This window comes from Chiloscyllium plagiosum, unplaced genomic scaffold, assembly GCF_037043375.1.
Source record: "Chiloscyllium plagiosum isolate Xiang-an unplaced genomic scaffold, Cpla_swu_hap1 HiC_scaffold_5, whole genome shotgun sequence".
NCBI lineage: Eukaryota > Metazoa > Chordata > Chondrichthyes > Orectolobiformes > Hemiscylliidae > Chiloscyllium > Chiloscyllium plagiosum.
The window spans coordinates 20,568,137-20,590,629 of NW_028270143.1; the positions used below are offsets into that span (position 1 = coordinate 20,568,137).

The window sequence follows — 22,493 nt, forward strand, 5'->3', positions numbered from 1 at the left end:
ATGAATAACCAGATGTAAAAGTAGGGGAAAGAGTGGGCGGTATATGGGCCTCTGCAACTTCTTACTCTCACCCTCCTTTCATTTAAATCATACCAGATGTATGTTGTGACTGAATCCTTTGATCTTTCACTACAGCCACAACTGGGAGTCAGACACTGTGTTACAAATAAAATAGCATACTTGTCTGTTGCCTTCCTATAAAGGTAGGAGATGAGACACTAAGTTACTTAAAAAAGAAAAAAAGACTCATGATCCATAAGGAGCAAAACTTAAAAGATGCAAATGAATGTTTTGTAACTGCTTATGTGATTTAGTGTTCAGTGTTGGCAATGTGAGTGAACATGTTGAGCAAACAAAAGAAATAAGCAGACAAATTAAATATCACTTCTATATATTTACATATTAGAGCTAAACAAGTAGTTGGACATGGAGATGTTGAGGATTAGTTTTAAACCAGAGAGACTGCTTCTTTTATGAATCCTGGGGTGGAATCTTTTGAAAACGATGATGGTCTCAGCTACCAGCTGGAAAGCTGCTAAGATCTCCACACTGCTGCTTTTTGAGCACACCTTGTGTCACTTAGTTACACAACAGTTCCGGGGTGACCTTCTGCTAGAAGTGGAGCTCCAGCTACTCAGAGCCTCCTGCCATTTAGAGGCTGGCAGCTCTTCTGCTCACAGCACATCATTAGGATGTAGTGGCTCTGACCTGTACCACATCTATTCAAGGACCCAGATATATGCTGGATCATATTAATTAGGCTGAAAATGTGTTGCTGGAAAAGCGCAGCAGGTCAGACAGCATCCAGGGAACAGGAGAATCGATGTTTCGGGCATAAGCCCTTCTTCAGGAATGAGGAAAATTTGTCCAGCAGGCTAAGATAAAAGATAGGGAGGAGGGACTTGGGGGAGGGGTGTCGGAAATGTGATAGGTGGAAAGAGGTCAAGGTGAGGGTGATAGGTCAGACTGGGGTGGGGGCGGAGAGGTCAGGAAGAAGATTGCAGGTTAGGAAGGCGGTGCTGAATTCGATGGATATGACTGAGACAAGGTGGGGGGAGGGGAAATGAGGAAACTGGTGAAATCCGAGTTCATTCCTTGTGGTTGGAGGGTTCCTCGGCGGAAAACCAGTCTGACCTATCACCCTCACCTTGACCTCTTTCCACCTATCACATTTCCGATGCCCCTCCCCCAAGTCCCTCCTCCCTACCTTTTATCTTAGCCTGCTGGACAAACGTTCCTCATTCCTGAAGAAGGGCTTATGCCCGAAATGTCGATTCTCCTGTTCCCTGGATGCTGCCTGACCTGCTGCGCTTTTCCAGCAACACATTTTCAGCTCTGATCTCCGGCATCTGCAGTCCTCACTTTCTCCTCATATTAATTAGGCACCAAGGGCTTCAGAACAAGGGACCCAACCCCAGGATCCAACAAGCAAATACGCCAGAGTGAATACTATAAATAAAATTACAGCAGAGCATGAAGATGACAGGATTTCAAGGCTGCTATTCCCCACTCTCCTTTCTGATTAAGGGCCCCCTCGTCACCAAACGCCACATGGAGGACTCTCAAGATTCTGTCCTTGATTATAAGATGCAGTGAAATCATGACAGAATTAGTCTACAAATCAAATGTGTCTCCAGCAATGTAATCATCTTGGATGTTTTTAAATTTGTGAGTCATTCACTGGTTAGTTATTCTTCTACAGACATTGTGGAAACTCTCAGAACTAAAACTGTATGACTTCAGCTTCTCTGTATAATTAAACGTGAGCCACATGTTTTGAATTTCCAGTTGCGCAATAATCAAGCACCTACTCAGGATTTGCAGGAAAAAGGCATAGATGAAGAAGCAAATGCATTTAAAACTGAACATTTATGCAGATTAATAAATGTCTAAAAGGAGAAAAAAATGGTTATCATTTTAACCTTTCTCAATTCCTGACATTTTGACTTCATGTGCACTTTTAGTACATACTTACTGGATTTTTTTTCCCAGCTTTCATCTTCACGATAAGGAAGTAAAACTCTTTCTAGTTGTGTTAGCCAGTATCTTCTCTCATGAATCTCAACTAATGGATAGCTTTGACTCAAGCTGTCATATCTAAGTTGACTCAGTTATTTCGCATCAGAAATGAAAGTAAAATTAAATAATCTATAATTAACTACTCTTGACAGAAATAGTTCTTCTACAAAAGTTAAATATTTGTTTGCTGTATAATCTGAGCTGGGTCCTGTGGAGCAGGAAGATGTCTCATTTCACCATTCGTGTCTGCTAAATTAAATGACTTTAACTCAAAGGGAGACAATGACATAGTGTGAATGTCATTGGACATAATTCTGGAGATACAGACTCAAATCCACCGTGACAGCTGGTGGATTTACATTCATTGAATAAAATCCAGACTTGAAAGTTAGTCTCAGTAATGGTGACCATGAAATGGTCACTGATTTGTCATAAAGACCATAGGACGCAGGGGCAGAAGTAGGTCATTCGGCCTGTCAAGTGTGCTCTACCAATCAGTGAGATCGAATAATCCTCAACTCCATTTTTCTATCTCTTTCCCCATAACCCTTGATTCCCTTAATGATTAAAAATCTGTCTGTCTCAACCTTGAATATACTTAATAACAGCCTGTACTGTTCTCGGAGGTAAAGATTCACTACTGTCTGAGAAAGGAAAATTCTCCTCTTCTCTGTCTTAAATATGCAAGTCCCTTAATCTGAGATTATTTGCCTGATCCTAGACTCTCCCACTACCCTGTGAAATCTCCTAAGAATTTCAGTAAGGTTGACACACAATCTTCTAAACTCTTCATAATTAAGGCCCAACTTTCTCCCAACATGTCTTCGTAAGATTATCTGTCCCCATCTGGTATCAGCTAACAGACCTCTTCTCGACTGCCTCCAATGCCAGTATATCTTATTTTAGTCAAAGTTAAAGATCACACAGCACCAGGTTATAATCCAACAGGTTTATTTGGAAGTATAATCTTTCAGAATGCTGTTCCTTCATCAGGTCAATTCAGTTCAGCGCTCTGAAAGCTTGTACTTCCAAATAAACCTGTTGGACTATAACCTGATGTTGTGTGATTTTTTTTAAACTTTGTCCACCCCAGTCCAACTCCGGCACCTCCGCATCATTTTCTTAGATAAGGAGACCAAAGTTGTTCACATGTTCCAGCTCTGGTCTGACTTGCGTTTTATATAATTTCACTAAGACGTCCTTATTTTCTTTACTCTATGTTGTTTGAAATACAGATCAACATTCCATTTTCCTCCCTTTGTACCTGCTGAACCTGTACGGTAGCTTGTTTTGTAATTTATGTACAAGGGCTGCCAAATCTCCATGCTGTAACTTTCTACAGTCTTCCTCCATTTAATTAATATCCAGCTTCTCTGTTCTTCCCGCCAGAGCACATTACCACATTTTTCCACATTGTACCCCATCTACCTAGTTATTGTCCAATTGTATAAACTGTTTACATCCCTCTACAGACTCTTTGAGTCATTTTTGTCACTTGCCTTCCTGTCTATTTTGTGGCATCTGCAAAATTGGCAATAGTACATTCATTTTCCTCATCAAAGTCATTAGTGTTTATTGGATCTGCACTGACCCCTGTGAGCATGATTATTGGGTGTGGGCAGGAACATGAGTAATCAGATCAGCCATGATCTTATTGAATTGCAGAATAGTCTCAAAGGAAGAATTGGCCAGCTCCTAATCCTAATTCATGTGTTTGTATAAGAAGACTGTACAAACACCACACCCCTAACTTTTCCATTACCATTTGAACCATGGAGCAGTGCACTCCCTACAAAATCATCATGAAGTGTCATTGCCTAACGTGCTACAATCCAGCCAGTTCAGTTCAGTTTATCTAATATTGAGAAGCAACACGTGAGAAACATGGAACTGCCAAATAGATTTCAACATGTATTTTTTTAGGTGTGGTACTGAGACTGCTCAGTCCTTGCAAGGTAAGATTCTAAATGGGATGGTGATGCAATCGGATTTAGGGGTATTATACCATCTGGATTGATCTTGCAGACATTCTCTGCCTCATAACCATTCTATGACTTATAGAGTCATAGTACATGGAAACAGGCCCTTTGGCTCGAAACTGAATGTGTCCCATTTGCCTGTGTTTGGCCCAAATCCCTCTAATCCTTTCTTATCCCTATACTTGTCCACATGTTTTTTTAAATGTTATGATTGTACCCACCTTTACCACTTCCTCTGGCAGTTCATTCCATATATGCACCATCCTCTAGTGAAAATGTTGCTCTCAAGTTCTTTATAAACCATCTCCCCCCCCCCCCCGCTCTCAACCTTAGGCCTCTAGTTTTGGACTCCCCTACCCTGGGGCAAAAACCTTGGGTATTAACCTTCTCTATGCCCTCATGATTTTATAAATCTTTAAAAGATCACCCCTCAGCCTCTTAGACTTAAGGGGAAAAGGTACCAATCCATCTCGCCTCTCCTTAAAACTCAAAGCTTCCAGTCTCAGTAAAATCCTTGTCAATAATTTTTGTACCCTTTATAGCTTAGTAACATCCTTCCTATGGCAGGGTGATCAGAATTATAGGCAGTACTCTGAATGTGGCCTTTCAGTGTCTTTGAGGAGAAAGTGAAGTCTGCAGATGCTGGAGATCAGAGCTGAAAATGTGTTGCTGGAAAAGCGCAGCAGGTCAGGCAGCATCCAGGGAACAGGAGAATCGATGTTTCGGGCATAAGCCCTTCTTCAGGAAAGCCCTGAAGAAGGGCTTATGCCCGAAACGTCGATTCTCCTGTTCCCTGGATGCTGCCTGACCTGCTGCGCTTTTCCAGCAACACATTTTTAGCCCTTTCAGTGTCTTGTCCAGTGTCAGGGAGCATAGTGGGATTGTGGAACACACTGCCACCTGTAATCATTATATGATTTTCTTCTATGTAGAAGAAAATAACATAGGTGTATTTTAAGGATCAGAGGAGAAAAGTAAACATTTATATGTTACAAGCATTAACTTGTACATTAATTAATAAAAGAGCATGAGGAATAGAACTAATAGCTTCGCCAGAGAACCAGTTCAACATGATGGATTGAATGGCTATATTTCCATGCAATATTTTTGTTTATCCTAGACCAGCATTTATTGCTACTCCTAACTGCCCTTGAGAACGTAGCTGTGAGTTGCCTTCTCAAACCATCCAGCTGTAATACTCTCAAACCCTATTCAAAACATCAAGTATACTTGCATTCATCTGATTTCTGATAGAGGAATGCTGATTACAGTCTTGATGCTTCTCAATGAAAGAGGAAATTATAAGGTGAGCCTGTCAATGGTTTTCTCACTTGTGGGAGATGAAGTTGGGGCTGCTTACGCACTGAAAAAAAAGCAGTGAAACAGAATTGCGGAATAACCAGATGGTTTGAGTATTGCATGATTAATGTTTTTGTAGTTCACTGATAAATTGTGTTTGGAAAAAAATGTATTTTCAAAATAAGTCTAATACCCTTTGGGACTTCTGTATCCACTGTTATCTACAATGTGCTTTCTTCCTACAGACTCGCTTTCAGTGTCCAGCAATGATGCAAGTCCTCCTGCATCAGTGACTTCACTTCAACCCCATTCTGTGAGTACAACGCAAAGCTCACCAGGCCCGAAGCGTCCTGGTAATACTCTACGGAAATGGCTCACTAGCCCTGTACGCCGTCTAAGCAGTGGAAAAGCAGATGGTCACGTAAAGAAACTGGCTCACAAACATAAAAAGAGCAGAGATGTCCGGAAAAGTGCAGATGCTGGGGCTCAAAAAGACTCTGACGAGAGTGCTGCTACACCCCAGGAAGAAACTGTGGATGAGGTCAGTAACAGAGTACTCAAAAATCTGGTTGAACCTTGGCACAGTTTAAACAAGAGAAAAACAGATGTGATTTGAATACTCAAGAGCCTAAAACCAAATGAAATAGTTTTCATTCAGTTTTCACCTGGTCAGTGCTTAAACTGACATATTATGAAATTAGTTTCATACTTTTATTCTATATAAATATATAATATTCCACACTTTTAAGAATTAGTTTAAAAAAATGAAAGATTACATGCAATGTGCTAAGTCAGGGAGGTTTTGTAATGTTATCTTTATGCACTAATAGCAACAGCCCTTCTTGATATAAAAGAAACATCTATCTGTTTAATAAGTTACAAAGTGGTAGTACATTACATTGAAGGTAACTGATATTTTTTGAGATGACAAAATGAATTGCACAAGGGCATGAATGTCATAACCAAAGTTAAAAGGATTTGATGAAGTAACTTATAAAACAGGAAAATTTTTAAAATGTAAGAATTGTAGAAGAGAAAAAAGATTGGAGATGTAAAAAGTTCCAAGTTTTAGAATCCCAGAACAGAATTAGTTAAGATGGGAGAGTGTACAGTACCTCACAAATTTCGATGTCCTGGGATGCAGAGAGGTGAACAAATGCTCAGGGTTCTTTACATTTTTAAAGGACCAAAAGAGGGAAGTTCAGAAGAGTGCTAACCTTTTATAACTGATAAAATGTACAATAACAGATTACCTAAGAGTGCAAGTACAATCCTAAAGCACTTTCTAAGACATTATTCAAATTTGAATAATGGAATTCATACTCTATTATGAGTTGTTGAAGGTAAAATAACAGAGATCATATATGTTCATCTGTTGCTAAGAAATGAAGGTTTTAAACCAGTTTATTTCACTACAATAAAAGAGAAAATACTAGAAATACTCAGCTGCTCCGGCAGTATCTGTGGAGAAAGAAAGATTTAATATTTCAGGTTGTGACCTTTGATCAGAATGGCCATCAGAAGTTTTTTTATAGTTCTATTGAAGAACTTTGGAGGTGTTCATGATGTCATGATTTGATTATTCTATGCAAGACAAATGACTGTGTGTGACCACTGAGTTTGTAAAATCTAGAAGAAGTTAATAAATTTAGAGTGAAATTACCAGCACAATACTAATTGTGTTGACGACAAGTAAAACAGGTTACAAAAATGAAACAGCTCCAGGTTAAATGCTCAAGCAGTTCGAAGACTGAGAAGGAAATTAAGATGGTCAGAGATGTGATAGATTGCTTAAAGACATTGTTTCAAAATGCATGATGCTACACCCTCTTGAAAGATTTGGATTTGCCCAATGCTCAAAAAGATTAAAGATCCACATTCCAAAATCTATAATATGAGCAGTAATATTACCATCAGAAAACCTTGCTGAAAACCTTACCAATGATCAGAATTTTTAAATAATGAATAATTTGTAAATTAACACCAAATTCAATAGTATTATAATGTTCTGATATAGAGCAATGAAGCAGTAATTAGAAGTGAGAGCAGGTCACTATCCACTGTGATCCCTGGGATGTGTCCAAAAAGAAGAGAACATAAATTGGCAACAAGAAACATCAGAGTTGGCACAGCTTTGAGGGTATTAGGAAATATGCCTCATCCACAGTCCAAAGTACAGAGGATCAAACAAACCTGATTGCAAGTGTAAAAGAACCAATCCACCAAATGACCCCAGTGAAAAACTCAAACGACAAGATTCACTATTTAAAACTTATTTTAACAATCAAGTCAAAATGAACATGGATTAATCACCAAATTGTATTCTGTAGAAACCATAATTTACACTTTAAATAGCTGACACAACAAATGGAAATCTTACAGATATCTCAGGTAGCCTCTTCAACCTGTGTGGCATTCATCCCAACCATGAAGACCCTACAAAATTCTGCTCTTCCCAGCTAAAGTTTCAATTCCTTCTCTTACACAGGAGTTAAGCCCAAAGCCCCATACAGTAATCGGTTCACCACATTGAGGGTATATTGTCCATCAGTATAGGGCGGCACATTGACTCATGAGTTAGCACTGCTGCCTCACAGCACTAGGGACCCAGATTCAATTCCAGGTGACTGTCTGTGTGGAGTTGCACATTCTCCCTGTGTCAGCTTGGATTTCCTCTGGGTGCTCCAGTTTCCTTTCACATTGCAAAGAAATAGAGGTTCGATGGATTGAGCGTGCTAAATTATCTCAGCGTGTGCAGGCTGGTGGATTAGCCATGAGAAATGCAGGATTATTGGGTGGTGGGGGGGGGTGCGCAGATGTGGGTCTGAGTGGGATGCTCTTCAGAGGATCAATGTGGCTGGGCTGATTGGCCTTTTTCCACACTGTAGAGATTCTAAGATCAAAAAGAGCACCTTTCACAATATTTCTCAGCTCTCCTCCTTGAAGCAACCGTTTTGCTTTCTTTCTCCAGCTATGCTACAACTTTCCACTTTAGCTGCCATGCACTTTCAGCTGCTGCACAGCCAATATGCTACTATTCTTCTGTTGAAACGAAGTACAGTCCGTATTGTGATCAATGAATGAAATTTGGTCTTTCACCTTGGAGTTTTTCTGTTTGCCTCGCAACCAAAGTCACAGGGTTTTTCCAAAATCTGACACCATAGCCGGAAACTTCAATTTACACTCCCTCCCTAGAAGCATAGACACTTGGGGTCAGATTTCCCTTATTGGTTCCAGATAGTGGAGAAATCCCAGCTCTGCAAACTGGACTTATGAAAATAGCTGACGGCACTTCCCACTTTTTGCCTGCAGGGGTGGGGAATGGTGGACTGGATTTGGAGTCAGATAGGGCAATCTAGGAGGAGCAGAGGAGGCTGAGATTTCTGAGGCAGGCAGGCTGGGTAGAAAGCCTGTTTCACTGCTCTGGCGCTGTGTTGAAAGTTTACAAATAAGAATTAAAACATTTTAAAAAAACTTGCTGCTCTATCCTTCTCATTCCCCATGCCTCATCCTTGACCAGTTGCATTACCCAAGCTGAGGCTCGTTGCGAGAGATCCCGGGTTCCAGTCCCGGATGGGCCCGCGTTTCTGGATTTAAAATGTGGCTCGTTGGTCTTGGAGTATGATTCTCGCTTTGGGTCTTCTACTACGCAGACTTGCAAGAGATCCCGGGTTCCAATCCTGGATGAGCCCGCGTTTCTAGACTTGTGCAAGAGTGCCCGCTTAATTTTCTCAAAAAGCATTACCCAAGCCCTTAACCATCATCTTAAACATTCATTCTTTTGAACACCCATGCACAGTGACAGAATTGTGAACTATCCACAAGATACACTCCAGTAACTCATCAAGCATGTCCAAATATGCAACCATCTTGAAGGTCTTATGAGGATAGACTGAGCGACTTGAGGCTGTTTTCATTAGAGAGAAGAAGGTTGAGAGGTGACTCACTTGAAACATATAAGATAATCAGAGGGTTAGATAGGGTGGACAGTGAGAACCTTTTTCCTTGGATGGCGATGGCTAGCACGAGGGGATATTGAGGGGTGCTAGATTTGGACAGGTGTCAAAGGTAGTTTCTTGACTCAGAGTAGTAGGGTTGTGGAACGCACTGCCTGCAACAGTAGTTGACTCGCCAATTTTAAGGGCATTTAAATGGTCATTGGATAACATATGGATGAGAATGGAATAGTGTCATTTAAATGGACTTCAGATTGGTTCCACTGGTCGGTGCAACATCGAGGGCCGAAGAGCCTGTACTGTGCTGTAATGTTTTATGATAAGAGCAATAGATCCAAGGAACTATGTCATTTTTCCTTGTGTTACTCAGCCAAAATCCTGGAACTCCCTCCTAACAGCACTGTGGACCTACATCCCTACAGCACCTATATCCCACAGATTGCAGTGGTTCTATTACGGAGCTCACCATCATTTTCTCCAAGGCAATTTTGGCCTTGCTATCAGTGCACTCATTCCATGAATGAATGAAAAGTTAGTGTGTTTATGCACTATTTACGCACAAGCAGGGCCATTTTTCACAATTCCAAAGATTGTTTTACCTTTCCCAAAGCTGTCTTAACTCCACCAAAGGCACTTTACTTCCCCCACAGGTGGTTGGGACCTTTTCTCCCAAAGGAGTATTCTGACTATCCAGACAAAATCATTTGACAAGGGACTTGGCCTTACCTGGCTTAATTTCATTTTGAGGTCACACACTCCAGGTATTCCAAGATAGTTTAAGTGGCCAACTGCTTCCAGGAGCCATGCATGCCTGAGCAGTAGACCACCCCAATCCTGCTATTGTGAAGATGAACAGGTTTGAGAGTTGGAATTCCTGACTTTGTCCTGCATTTCCACCACAGTGGGATGGCTTCATGTCTTGGTGAAAGCCTGGGCTTTGGCTTCTGTTTCAGTTCGGGACTGTCCTTGACTGTAGGCAACAGATTTACCCTTGGACTACAGTTGAAGCAGTTAACTTCATAACTTTTAAAGAGTGTTTGGATGAGCAATTGAAGTGATATAACATTCAAGCCAAGAACCCAGTGCGGGAGAGTGGGACTAGCACAGTGTATTTTTGGCATTACAGAGTGGATGGGTTAAAGGGCTTCTTCTATACCTTATGATTTTGTTTGTACCAAAACCTTGTTTAAAAAGAGTATTTACCAAAAGCAAAATGAACTATATTCATTGCAGAAGATTAAAAAACAAAGCTAGCCAGAAACTATTGATTTTAAAGTGCCGCATAATGTAATGACATTTCATTAGTGAGATCTGGTCTGATAATATTAATGAATTTTCTATCCCAATAAAAAAAATTGGAGAATACCTGTAGAGTCGATCAGGGCTCAACACAATGCAAGCATTCGTGGCTTGTAAATTACCTTTTTTGCAGAACTGTTTTTATTCTGCATTAAAAAAAATAGGTTTGCATTGGTGACCTGAGATTTTACTTCTATTGGTATTTTTTCCTCAGAGGGGACGGAATGAAGGACTTAGCAGTGGAACACTGTCAAAATCCTCTTCATCAGGAATGCAGAGCTGTGGGGAAGAGGAAGGTGAAGAGGGGGCAGATGCAGTGCCGCTTCCTCCTCCAATGGCAATTCAGCAACACAGTCTTCTCCAACCTGACTCTCAGGATGATAAGGTAAGATGTCACCATCACATCCTCCATATACAGTCAATGAAAGATAAATTTAAACAGTTCTAAGGTAATGTCTGTCAGACATTTCTTTTAAAAAAGCCAAGCCTGTAAATGTAATTGGATTTCTAGAAATGTTCTTAACGTTTACTTTCTTCTAAAAAAAATTAAAGTGAAATAAGCTATGTATTAATTTTAACAATGCAAGTAAGATCAGTAAAGAAACAATTCTGATTTTTTTTCACCTATGTAAAGAAATGTTGGAAATCTGGCTTGCAACAGGATAAATTTCCCTGTAATATTATAATTGTCAAATTTCTAACCATACAATGCATGTATAAATGGTGACTACTCAGTGTTATGACTGATGTTATACAATGAAAGATAAATTGTTTTCATTGTATTTAAAATTGAAGTTTACATCAGTAGCTTTGACATACATTGCTAGATGTTTTGTAACTAGTTATCCTAGTCTGTTTATTGCTTCTCACAGATTTGTGGTTACTGAATAATAATTATTACGTAGAGTATCACATATAGTCTGTTCTCTGTGTGAAAAGATAACTTATATGCTATAACTAATTTGCTTTGTTTTCTCTTTTTAAATGTCCTCTTATCACAGCATTATGTTGATTTATGTTCTGTCTCTGTATTTTCTCAGTTTCCTTATCTTTCTATTTAAATCATTATACTACCCCAGTCTTAGCCCTTCTGTTCTTTAATTGCTTTTGTTGTTTCTATGCCATATTGGACGAAACTTGTGTGAAGCTTGCTTTGTTGCAAGGTTCAACTTAGCCATGTCAGTCTTTTTTCTCCAAAAAAAAGAAATTTGGAAGTTGTTTGTTGTGTCAAATGAACCTCCTGTGTCACAAATATCTTTCCTTTTCTATTATAAGTCAGTTTGTGGAAATCTAGTCTTTTGTGCACTTATTGGTACATGAAACCCATAAAGGACATGTACTTGTATTTTACTCTGATTAGCTAATTGTCCCTACCCGGAATTCCTTATTGTTGGTTCCCACAATATTCTACCAACTGCATGCAATCCATACAATTAGACATAAGTTGACGTCACATTGCTTTTGAGGCCAGAGATCACCTAAATTCCTGCAGTCCTGGTCTGGAATCAAATCCATGCCGAATATACTTAGAGGATACCTCAGAAATGGTGAGACTTGACCCCTTTTTAAAAAAAACTCAGTAATTGTTTTCTAGAAATGTCTGGATAGCCTGCATAAATGATTATATAGTGTATTTTCGTAGTGCTATTACTTTTTGTTATCAACACTGGAGTTCCCAGAAAGTCACATTATTCTGTCAATGAGCACTCTTCAAATCTTCTTCCTCAGACATCATCTCGTTTGTCAGTCCGCCCTACAAGCTCAGAGACACCCAGCGCAGCAGAGCTTGTTAGTGCTATTGAAGAACTTGTGAAGAGTAAAATGGTAAGAGATATGTTGTAGAGATCTTCAGCGCAGAGAAAGGCCATTCAGCCCATTGTGTGTCCCACCCCGGTGAAAAACAGCTGCCTAACTATTCTAAATTCCATTTTCCAGCAGTTTGTCCATAGTCTTGTATGCATTGGCATTGGCATTGCATGTGCACATCTAAATACTCCTTAAATGTCGTGAGGGTCACAGGGTCACATGATAATTGATTGTCACTGTTAAAACTCAGGCTCAGTGGGGTAGTTTACTGAAAATCGAGCCCACTATTCCCAGACTTGTCGCAAAAGTTAAAGATGTTATAAAATAAGCTAAGATCCCCAATTTAATTTTCTCTGTCTCTTTGTAGGATACAAAGATGCAAGTTGATACAAAGCACAAATCAGGTTTCTGTACATAACAAAAATTGCTATTTATTGCAAGTAATCAGATTCTAGCTACAGGCAAATAGTTACAAAGCCTTGGCATATGACATTCCAAATTAAAATTCTAGTTCCTTTGGAAACTCCCATTACAGATACACAGACTGACATACAGACAAGGTTAAAAATTGTAATAACAGTTCAGTAGTCTTTGTTCCCAAGTTCTTTTGAGATGATTCTTCTGCTGAACAGTATTTTGCTTCAGTCATCTTTCTCCAGATTCTTCCATTTGTTGGTAAGAGTCACGTGGCCACTTCACTCATAAAATGACCCTGACGTATCCGTTAAAAGTCACAGTTTGTAACAACTGTTGCGGGAAAGTAAAACTGTTTTTCTTCAGGTTTACAGTGAGTTCTGACTCCAGGGAATTGAGAGGCTGATGAGAACTGAACACCACCTCTTTGTAATTGGTTCCTATCTCTGAGCCGCTTAGTTACCTCAGAACTAATCTCACAGTTGTTGACAGGCAGGAAGTCTTTTGTCATTGGTAATTGGTTGCTAATCCAAAGCAAAATCAAGTTTGTGTTGCCAACAAAAGCTACATCTGCATACCACCTCAGCTCCAAATTTTCTGCAATTTAAATTTCAATAACTGCTTAATAAATGATTTGTTTATACAATGTCTGTCACAGTTGTCAGGTTATTTACTCTCAAAACACACAGTTGCTCTTTCAAACACAAGTTTTAAAACTTTTTTCATTTCAGTTCACAGTTTTTAAGTACAAAATGAAAAAGACACATTCCTTACATCCTTCAAACACTTTGTTACCTCTCAATATTATCTTTGAATACTTAGTCCGATAATGGATATACTGATTCTTTCTGTGAATGTGCAAAAAGTTGAGAACTAGTTATATGTGGTCTAAATTTTGCTATTCTACATTTATACTTAATGTGATATTTTAGTGTTGCATAAAATGCAAGTTCCTTGATGGAAATGAAATACTTTCCAATAATTAGCAACCACTGTCAGATTCAGATTAGCCAGTTGCAAGAAAATATCCTGTTCTGCTCCAATAACATCTCTTATCTCCGTCTTCACAAGATTCTATTATATTGAGAATTTTGTATTGCTTCTATCTTTTTCCCTCATAATTCCAAGTGTGCTTGCCAATTTCATCAATTTCTTCCAAATTTCAAACACTACAGTGGTTTTTGGCCCACAAGATATGTTGGAAGTGGCTTTCACCTTAATAATCAAGATTGAAATTAAACTTGGGTCTGAGTTATGAAGGAGCACCAAGTGTAAAATTCAACATTATTCATCAACAAATGATTCTTTGCCACTAAGTTAAAATGCTGCATTTTCCTAAATAGTAGCTTTGTGGGAATACCTTCATCTATGCAACATGGTAAGAAGAAGGCCAGTCACATTCTGCATAAGAGCATTTGGAGATGGGCATTAAATGTGTCTTTGCTAGCAGTAGCCGCATTCCAAAGAATTATATTTTGCAAGTTTAGCATGGTGAATTCAACAATTCAATAAATTGGTTACACAGAGACAGCAGCATAGTGGAAATGTCACTGGACTAATACTCCAAAGGGTGCTGTTCTGGAACTGTTGAGAGAAACATCACTTCTGGTGAAAATTAAATGCAGGTAATAAATTTGGATAGTTATTGATATTTATTTTTTGTAAAAAATCCATTTGGTTCAATCATGGCCTTTTAAGGATGGAAATCTTCCCACATCACCTTACCCAGTCTGGCTTGCATATGATCAGCATTCCCTTTATTTTTCATTCTGGTTGCGCGATCCTCCAAGGCATGAGGGCAGCAGCAACGTGTGGAACCGGATGTCAATGCCACGATCAGTGTGCTGATGTCATGCACCATGTGAAGAACATCGGAGCAGCTCCTTAGAGAGATTGTATAGTCAAAATAATGTTGATAACTGTAGGGAACGCTGCATTTGATTGTATAGTCACAGTAATGTTGTTGATTTTTAACTGCCCTTTACAAAGGCCTAAAAACCAACACAGTTCAAGGGAAAATAAGGATGGACAATAAAATTGGCAATGGCAGTGACACCCACATTACATGAAAGAATTTTTAAGAATTGAATTAAGCTACTTTAACTTTTTTCTTTAATTAGAGTTCCTTATGTTACAGCAACTAAAAATATTCAATACCTTTTTCCCTTCACCCACCCAAAAACAATTCAGGCATTGGAGGATCGTCCAACGTCCCTCTCTGTTGATCAAGCTGACAGCAGCAGTCCGTCTTTCAACCCATCTGATAACTCTCTGCTGTGTACTTCTTCCTCCTCTCCCATTGATGAAATGGAAGAAAGAAAATCTAGTTCATTAAAGAGGCGTCAGTAAGTCTTTTGTGGATTTACCAATAAACATTTTGATTTTGATTTGGGAAATACATTTCAAAAAGATTAGTTTCAGACTATAAGGCAAACAGTGATGATTTGGCAGTCTTCAGTATGTTTTGTTATTGACTGAAGCATAAATGAAGCGTTAGACGAGCCTTTGTGATACGGGCTAGTGAGCATTCATACTAAAAAAGAATTATTAATTTTTGTCAAGTTTTAACTTTATGGCCTTCATTTAATGCTGTGTAAAAATAATTAAATACCATCCACTTGCAACTTCTTAAAATGTTGGTTCAGCCCTTACACTTGGTGATAATCAGAGTTTGCTGCTCCACATTTGCTGCAGCAATGCACAACTCCGCATTTCTGATTGATTCTTCCAATCCTGGCCTCCTCAGAAATCTGGAACACATCCGCAGTCAGAGATTTTCCTCAAAGTGCTGGAGTGTTTAGGGTGTGTGGACAAGGCACACCTCTTTTTACAGCATTAACTGCTGTAGGTAAGTTTAAATGTTCAGCGTGAAGTTAGTGAAAGGTTCAAAGACCATCTAGAACACATCAGGATGTGGATTTGAACCCACAATAAGATCAGTTGTAATTTTATTAAATGGCAGTGGAAGCTTGAGAAACTGAATTGTCTACTCCTGCTCCTAGTTCATATGTTTGTGTTAATTAGCAGGGTGAGTAGATAGCTGAGGTTACTGAAGACAGGTGAATGAGATAAGTGGGTAGGATAGTAGGTAGGTGAGGTGACAAATGGTTGATAATGTTGTGGTTCTGTTCGCCGAGTTGGAAATTTTTGTTGCAAACATTTCGTCCCCTGTCTAGGTGACATCCTCAGTGCTGAGGATGTCACCTAGACAGGGGACGAAACGTTTGCAACAAAAATTTCCAGCTCGGCGAACAGAACCACAAAAACGAGCACCCGAGCTACAAATCTTCACCCAAACTATGGTTGATAATATTGGGAGGACTTGTCAGGTTGAGTGATAAGTGGTAGACAGTGCTGGAGACTTGTTAAATGTGATTTATGGAGATAGCCACGTTGGGTCAGGGATTGTCAGGGAGTCAAGGGTGGAATTGAGGATCGTGTGAGAGATTGGCCAGAGAGGTCAGCATTATGGTTACCCAGCAGTTTAATACTCAGAATATTTCTATCCCAGCAGTTCCTGGATAGCTATCTAGCAAAGTTCTGCAGAACTGTCTTGAGTCTCTAATTCTAACTCAGAGTTGGAGACTTTTTCAGAGGATCCAAGGAAGGAGTGAAATTGCCCATTGCAAGTTTAGAGCTATGGGTAATTCCCACAACGTCAGTGCATCAGGATTTCCCCATGGTTCTTATATCATCTTGGTTGTAGTTATCTGGAGACTAGAAGATTGGGGCCATCATCTTAATCTAAAATTGAATGCTTTTTGCTGTGACCTTATTTCTTCTGTCAGAGGATAGTGAATCTCTGGAATTCTTTCTCTCTGTAAAGGTTGGGTCATTGAGATAGATCTTTAATCAGTAAGGGAATTGAGCTTTGAGGAAAAAGTGGGCAAGTGGAGTTAAGAATGATCAAATTAGGCATGATCCCATTGGGCCAAATGGCCATTCTCATGTGTCTTAAATACTTATCTGTATGAAGTAGATTGATGTATTTGATGTGAGATAGCAATGTTATATAATGCTTATTTTTATGATCACCTTATTTTGGTCTTCTAGTTATGTCTTACAGGAGTTGGTGGAAACTGAGCGGGATTATGTACGAGACTTGGGGTGTGTGGTAGAGGTAAGTTTGTTTATGATTCGTAAGAGCCAGCTTTGTGCATTTCAACCATTTCATGTGACTAAAGAATTATGATGTCCAATCTTTAAAAGCAACAGATGGCATATTTATAGAGAATATCTGGCATGATCTCCATGGTGAAAATTTCAAACTGTTGAGGTAGCAAACATGGAGTACAACATGACTGATTCATACTAACTAACTTGGTCTGGAGTGCATCAACTTAACTGAATCTACCTCCCAGAGGTTTTGCTGCTCACCAACTGTGGTATTACTGCAACTGATGCATGCTCACATATCTGTTTCTATTTGAACAGATAAAAATTTGGCTTCTAATTTCTCGTAAGAAATAACAGACAGGAACCTCTGTGCATTTTTAATCAATATTGCAACTCACCTTCAACACTGTCATATGCAGGCTGTTAATTAGCTTCAGCTTCACATTACTTTGTCAAGAGTGACAAAAATATATTGTCCTATCAGTGTAAAAACAACAGTGCCAGTCAGTGCTAGGAGCTCATCAGATTTTATGCTGAAGGTGGCCAGGTTGGGTCAAAGGTAGTCAAGAAGTCATGGATGGAGTTGGGGATTATGTGAGAGATTGGTGGAAGAGATCAGCATTATAGTCAAGCAGTAGTTAAGATTAGGAATATTTTTGTCTAACAGTTCCAGGGTAACAATCTAGCTAAGTGCTGCAGAACTTTCTTGCATCTCTGACTCTACCTCAGAGTTGGAGACTTTTTCAGAGGATCCCAGGAAGGAGAGAAATTGCCTATTGGGAGTTCAAAAATTCCAGGTAATCACCATTAAATCACCAATTCAGTATATCAGTTGCACACCGATGTTGCTGCTCTTTTCCATTGCAGCTAAATACATGCTTTTGCATCTCCTTGAATTCAAAGTTTAAGAGAACAGAGAGTGTTAATTTAGGCAATGGTTTCTCTCTTCAGGGCTACATAACAGTGATGAAAGAAGATGGCGTCCCTGATGACATGAAGGGAAAAGATAAGATTGTGTTTGGTAACATACACCAGATCTACGACTGGCATAGAGAGTATGTAGACTTATTTTTAGTTTTTGATGCTTATCATTGTAAACAAATAAACTTTGTCAATGTATGTACTCGTTGCAGAGTTAAGCACTTCTGTATCAGACTATGTGCACGAACATGCGCATTAGAAGCAGGAGTAGGCCACTCCACTTCAAAGACAATGCTATCAGGACCTTTTGACAAAGAGGGTTTCAAACACGTACAACCCTCTGAGAAAAATTCTCCCAATTATTTTTATATAAAATGGGCAACCCCTTATTTTTAAACAGATATCCTCTAGCTCTCGATTCTTCTAGAAAAAGCAACATTTTCATGTGTAACCCAGCAACTCCCTTCAGGACATTGTATGTTTTGATCAAGTTGTATCGTGTACCCTACCGCCACCCCAAAAGAAAACATCAGACTGGCAAATCTCCTGTGAAATTCCAACACAATTACATCACTCCTTAAATAAGGAAAATAATACAAAACACAGTAGTCTAGATGCAGTCTCATCATAAAACTATAAGATATAGGGGCAGAATTAGGCCCATCAAGATTGTTCTGCCATTCAATCCTGACTGCTATGTTTTTCAGCCCTATTCTCCTGCCTCCTGTCCATAATCTTGATACCATGCCAATCAAGAACCTATCTATCTCTGTCTTAAGTCTACTCATTGACTTGGCCCCCACGGCCTTCTATGGATATGAGTTCTGTAGAGTAAGCACTCTCTGGCTGAAGAAATATCTCCTCATCTCAGTTCTATAAGTCATCCCTTCACTCTGAGGCTGTGCCCTTGGGTCAGTGGTGGAAACATCTTCTCCTCGTCCACTCTATCCAGGTATCTCATTATTCTGTAAGTTTCAGTGAGATGCCCCTCATCTTTCTAAGCTCCATTGAGTATAGGCCCAGAGTCTTCAACTGTTCCTCTCATATCAAGCTTCTCATTTCTGAGATCATTCTTGTAAACGTCTTCTGGACCCGTTTCAGTGCCAGCATATCCTTCCTTAGACACTTGACCCAAAACTGTTTTCAGTATTCCAAATGCAGTCTGACAAGAGCCTCTACAGCCTCAGGAGTACATTTCTCCTGTATTCTAGCCCTCTCTCAATGAATGCTAATATTGCATTTGCCTTCCTAATCACCAACTGAACCTGCATGTTAGCCTTAAGAGAGCCCTGAACTGGACTCCAAGTCCCTCTTGCTTTGGGTTTCCAAAGCCTTTCCTTGTTTAAAAAATAGTCTATACAATTACTCCTCCTATTAAAATGTATAGCCTCACATTTTGCCACAATGTATCCCATCTGCCACTTTCTTTAATACTTGCCTAACATGTCTAAGTCCTTCTGCAGGCACTCCACTTCCTCAAAACTACCATGTTCTCTTGGGCAACTTTGGATGGGCAATAAATGCTGGCCCAGCCAGGATTACCTATTTGCCATAAGTAAATACATTTTATTAAAAACTATGCCAAGGCATCAAATTTTGCTGTTCAACATTCCAAACTTTAAACAATTCTTTTTACTTAGATTTTAGCAGTAACTCAGAGTTCTCTGGGATGGTTTGGAAAGTTTTGGATCACTTCATGTATGCCTTAATGTCCAGCTTTCCAAAGTGTGTCAAGATCCTCCCATGCCTAGGGAAGCATTTGGTTCCAATTCAGATATGGGTGAAGTTTTAATCCAGAAAGGAGGTAGACTTGATTCTCTCTTCCGTTGATTAAACCTTAAGCTAGAGCTATTTCAGAGCACGTTCCACACCTGAAATCTTATTTCAAAAGATGATAATGCTATACTTAATATCATGACATTAACATCAGCAAAATGATGCAACCAGTACCATTCAATCATGTCATATGGTACTGATATCCTCAATGAAACAAACGCTTACTCGTTAACAACATAACTTTCCTCCATGAATGTTAAATCTTCAAATGGCAAGAAAAATACCGTACGGTGGTTTATAGTGCCAGGCTAATACTGAAATAATCCAAAGCTAATCTTAACCATTCCACCCTTCCTTTAGCCCTGTCTCTGCACTGGTTCCCTGTGGTCAAACATTCCACATCCACACATCTCTCAGGGTCAAGAAATTTCATGTAAATTCAACTGTATTTCACTCTTTATAGATTTTTAAAATCAACTATTACTGCTGTTTATTCAAATAATTAGTCTTTCCTGAATTATTCCATCATAAAATCTTTTTGTAAGAATGTAACTTTTAATGGTTAGTTGTAGCAGCCAGAACAAACAAGTTGTGAAACTAAGAGGTACCATAATCTGCTGGCAAGTGTTTTCTCCCCGTTCTTATTATGAACCAGATCTAAATGGAACATCCATCAATCACCTTCATTATTGCTGGTGAAAAGTTGATTCTCAAAGTTTATAACTTGGTTCTGAAAACTGCTTAGCCTTCTGATATTATCATAGACCATTGCTGGCTGTGCATGCAACTGCCTTATCCTAGATTCTGAAATTCCCTTTTTGAACTTTCCTGCCTAGCTACCTTTATTGCATCCTCTTAGGCGCTCCTTAAAATGCTGCTTTTACCAAGCATTTGGCCACCTATTCTAACAATTCCTTCTGTGATATTTTGTTTAGTAATCACTTCCATAAATTGCCTTGAGTAATTTTTCTAATTTAAAATTGTTATATTAATGTTATTATAGTTAAATCAAAATGGTGCAGTATTTTCCAGATTTCCTTCATTCTGTGCTGTATGCAGTCTTCAAAAGCTTCTATATTAACATGAACTGATGCCAAAGGGGAAAAATTTGCATTTTGATGTCAAAAATGTAACTAAAATATCTGGGCCCCGGTTTTGTAATTCTGCAAAAGAACACTCGCCATTCAACTTGCATATACTCTCAAATTTTTAGTAAGCTTAAACGAGCAAGTTGTGGTAATTAGAGAATTTTTTTCAGTATGGCTCCTGCTACTAAAGATCTGGGACCTCTGTGAAAGGGACAAGTAACCACTGTTGGTCTGAAACATGCTGAATCTAAAACAGGAAATAGAAGTTAGAAATGTGTTTATTGTAAAATCATGAACAGAAAGGAATAAAGAATTATTCAATAGATATAAAAGAGGCTAAAAACCTTTTTGAATACAGTTTTTGACATTATTTTAAAATAACTCAAAACCAAAGGATTATGTTTCACACATACCAATGCACATATGCAGTGCAAATGAGGTAGTAATGGGTGGCACGATGGCTCTCACAGCACAAGGGACCCGGGTTCAATTCCTGCCTCGGGTGACTGTGTGCACATTCTCCCTGTGTCTGCCTGGGTTTCCTCCGGGTGCTCTGGTTTCCTCCCACAATCCAAAGATGTGCAGGTCAGATGAATTGACCACGTTAAATTGCCTATAGTGTTAGATGCATTAGTCAGGGAGAAATATGAGGAATGGGTCTGGGTGGGTTACTCTTCAGAGGGTCGGTCTGGACATGTTGGGCCGAAGGGCCTGTTTCCATACTGTAGGGAATCTAATCTAATTGACTGTGCCATTCATAATTCATTTGCATTTAATTGGACATAAGCTAACTTTCTGACATATTGTTTTGGTCACAGTAGGAAAACTGCTGTCTTTCATGAGTTTAAAAGCTGCGTTGGTGATTTACTACTACAGGAATGTATTTTGAAAGAGCAGAGAATTATAAAGTAACTTATTGATTTCTGCCCTTGCTGGCAGGTTTGAAGGTGGTATTAACTCATTAACTTCAGCAAACAGGCTTCCCAGTGCCTATCTTGCTATCCCGGCACTCAGTGTGGCGGTGCTGGTGTTGGACTGGGGTGGACAAAGTCAGAAGTTTCACAACACCAGGTTATAGTCCAACAGATTTATTTGAAATCACAATCTTTTGGAGCACTGAAAAAGGAGCAGTGCTCCGAAAAATTGTGATTTCAAATAAACGTACTCGACTATAACGTGGTGTCTTGTGACTTCATCCCTGCTCTGAACACATTTTTGTCAATGGCAGAAATGGCATCAGTCACCAACCCTATCCCCCCTCCAAAGGGCCGAACATTAAAGGCCTGATGCACTCCCACCAAGGGTTAACAACCAAGAAGCAGCCTGGTATGTTGAGCCTGAGGACCAGGGGCCAAAGGAGAGGACTATCCTTTGCAGGACAAATCACCTGGACCTGCCAGAGGATCCTTCCCCCTAAAGTTTAGCCTCATGCTGCAAATTTCCCTTTATCACCCATGCTTGCTTACTAGCACGAGGTGAGAACCTCAAATACTCACCCACATCCAGCATTGCTTTTCTCTGTCCTGAAGTTCTCAAGACCTCTTAGCTTCCTACTTGCCAGCTGCTAAGGCAGTATCTCTTGATTCAGAAAGACAGAAATCTTGCTTCAGTTCTGACCAATTGCCTGTTAAATGCTGCAGAACAGCTTCTGGTTCTCTCAGCTGCTGGCATTTAATCCAATACCTTGTGTAAGTTAGCCCTAAAAGTCAGTATCTGTTTTATTCAATAGGGGAGTGTGCTGATAGCCTTACCATTAATTTTAATGCAGAATTAGAACCATCATGTTGTGACAACATGGCTATTAGTATTGTACTTTCAGC

The 22,493-nt window shown here is 39.4% G+C and overlaps 1 protein-coding gene across 3 annotated transcripts in view; it reads left to right on the forward strand.

The window, feature by feature from the left end:
• LOC122550233 (triple functional domain protein) overlaps positions 1 to 22,493 on the forward strand; it is a 581,330-nt gene that overhangs the window by 489,241 nt on the left and 69,596 nt on the right. For all 3 annotated transcript variants that reach the window (XM_087987024.1, XM_087987025.1, XM_087987026.1), the window contains exons 35-40: positions 5,543 to 5,838; positions 10,767 to 10,937; positions 12,281 to 12,376; positions 14,963 to 15,117; positions 16,826 to 16,892; positions 17,840 to 17,943. In XM_087987024.1, the coding sequence (XP_087843150.1) occupies positions 5,543 to 5,838; positions 10,767 to 10,937; positions 12,281 to 12,376; positions 14,963 to 15,117; positions 16,826 to 16,892; positions 17,840 to 17,943 (889 nt within the window). The remainder of the gene's footprint in view (positions 1 to 5,542; positions 5,839 to 10,766; positions 10,938 to 12,280; positions 12,377 to 14,962; positions 15,118 to 16,825; positions 16,893 to 17,839; positions 17,944 to 22,493) is intronic.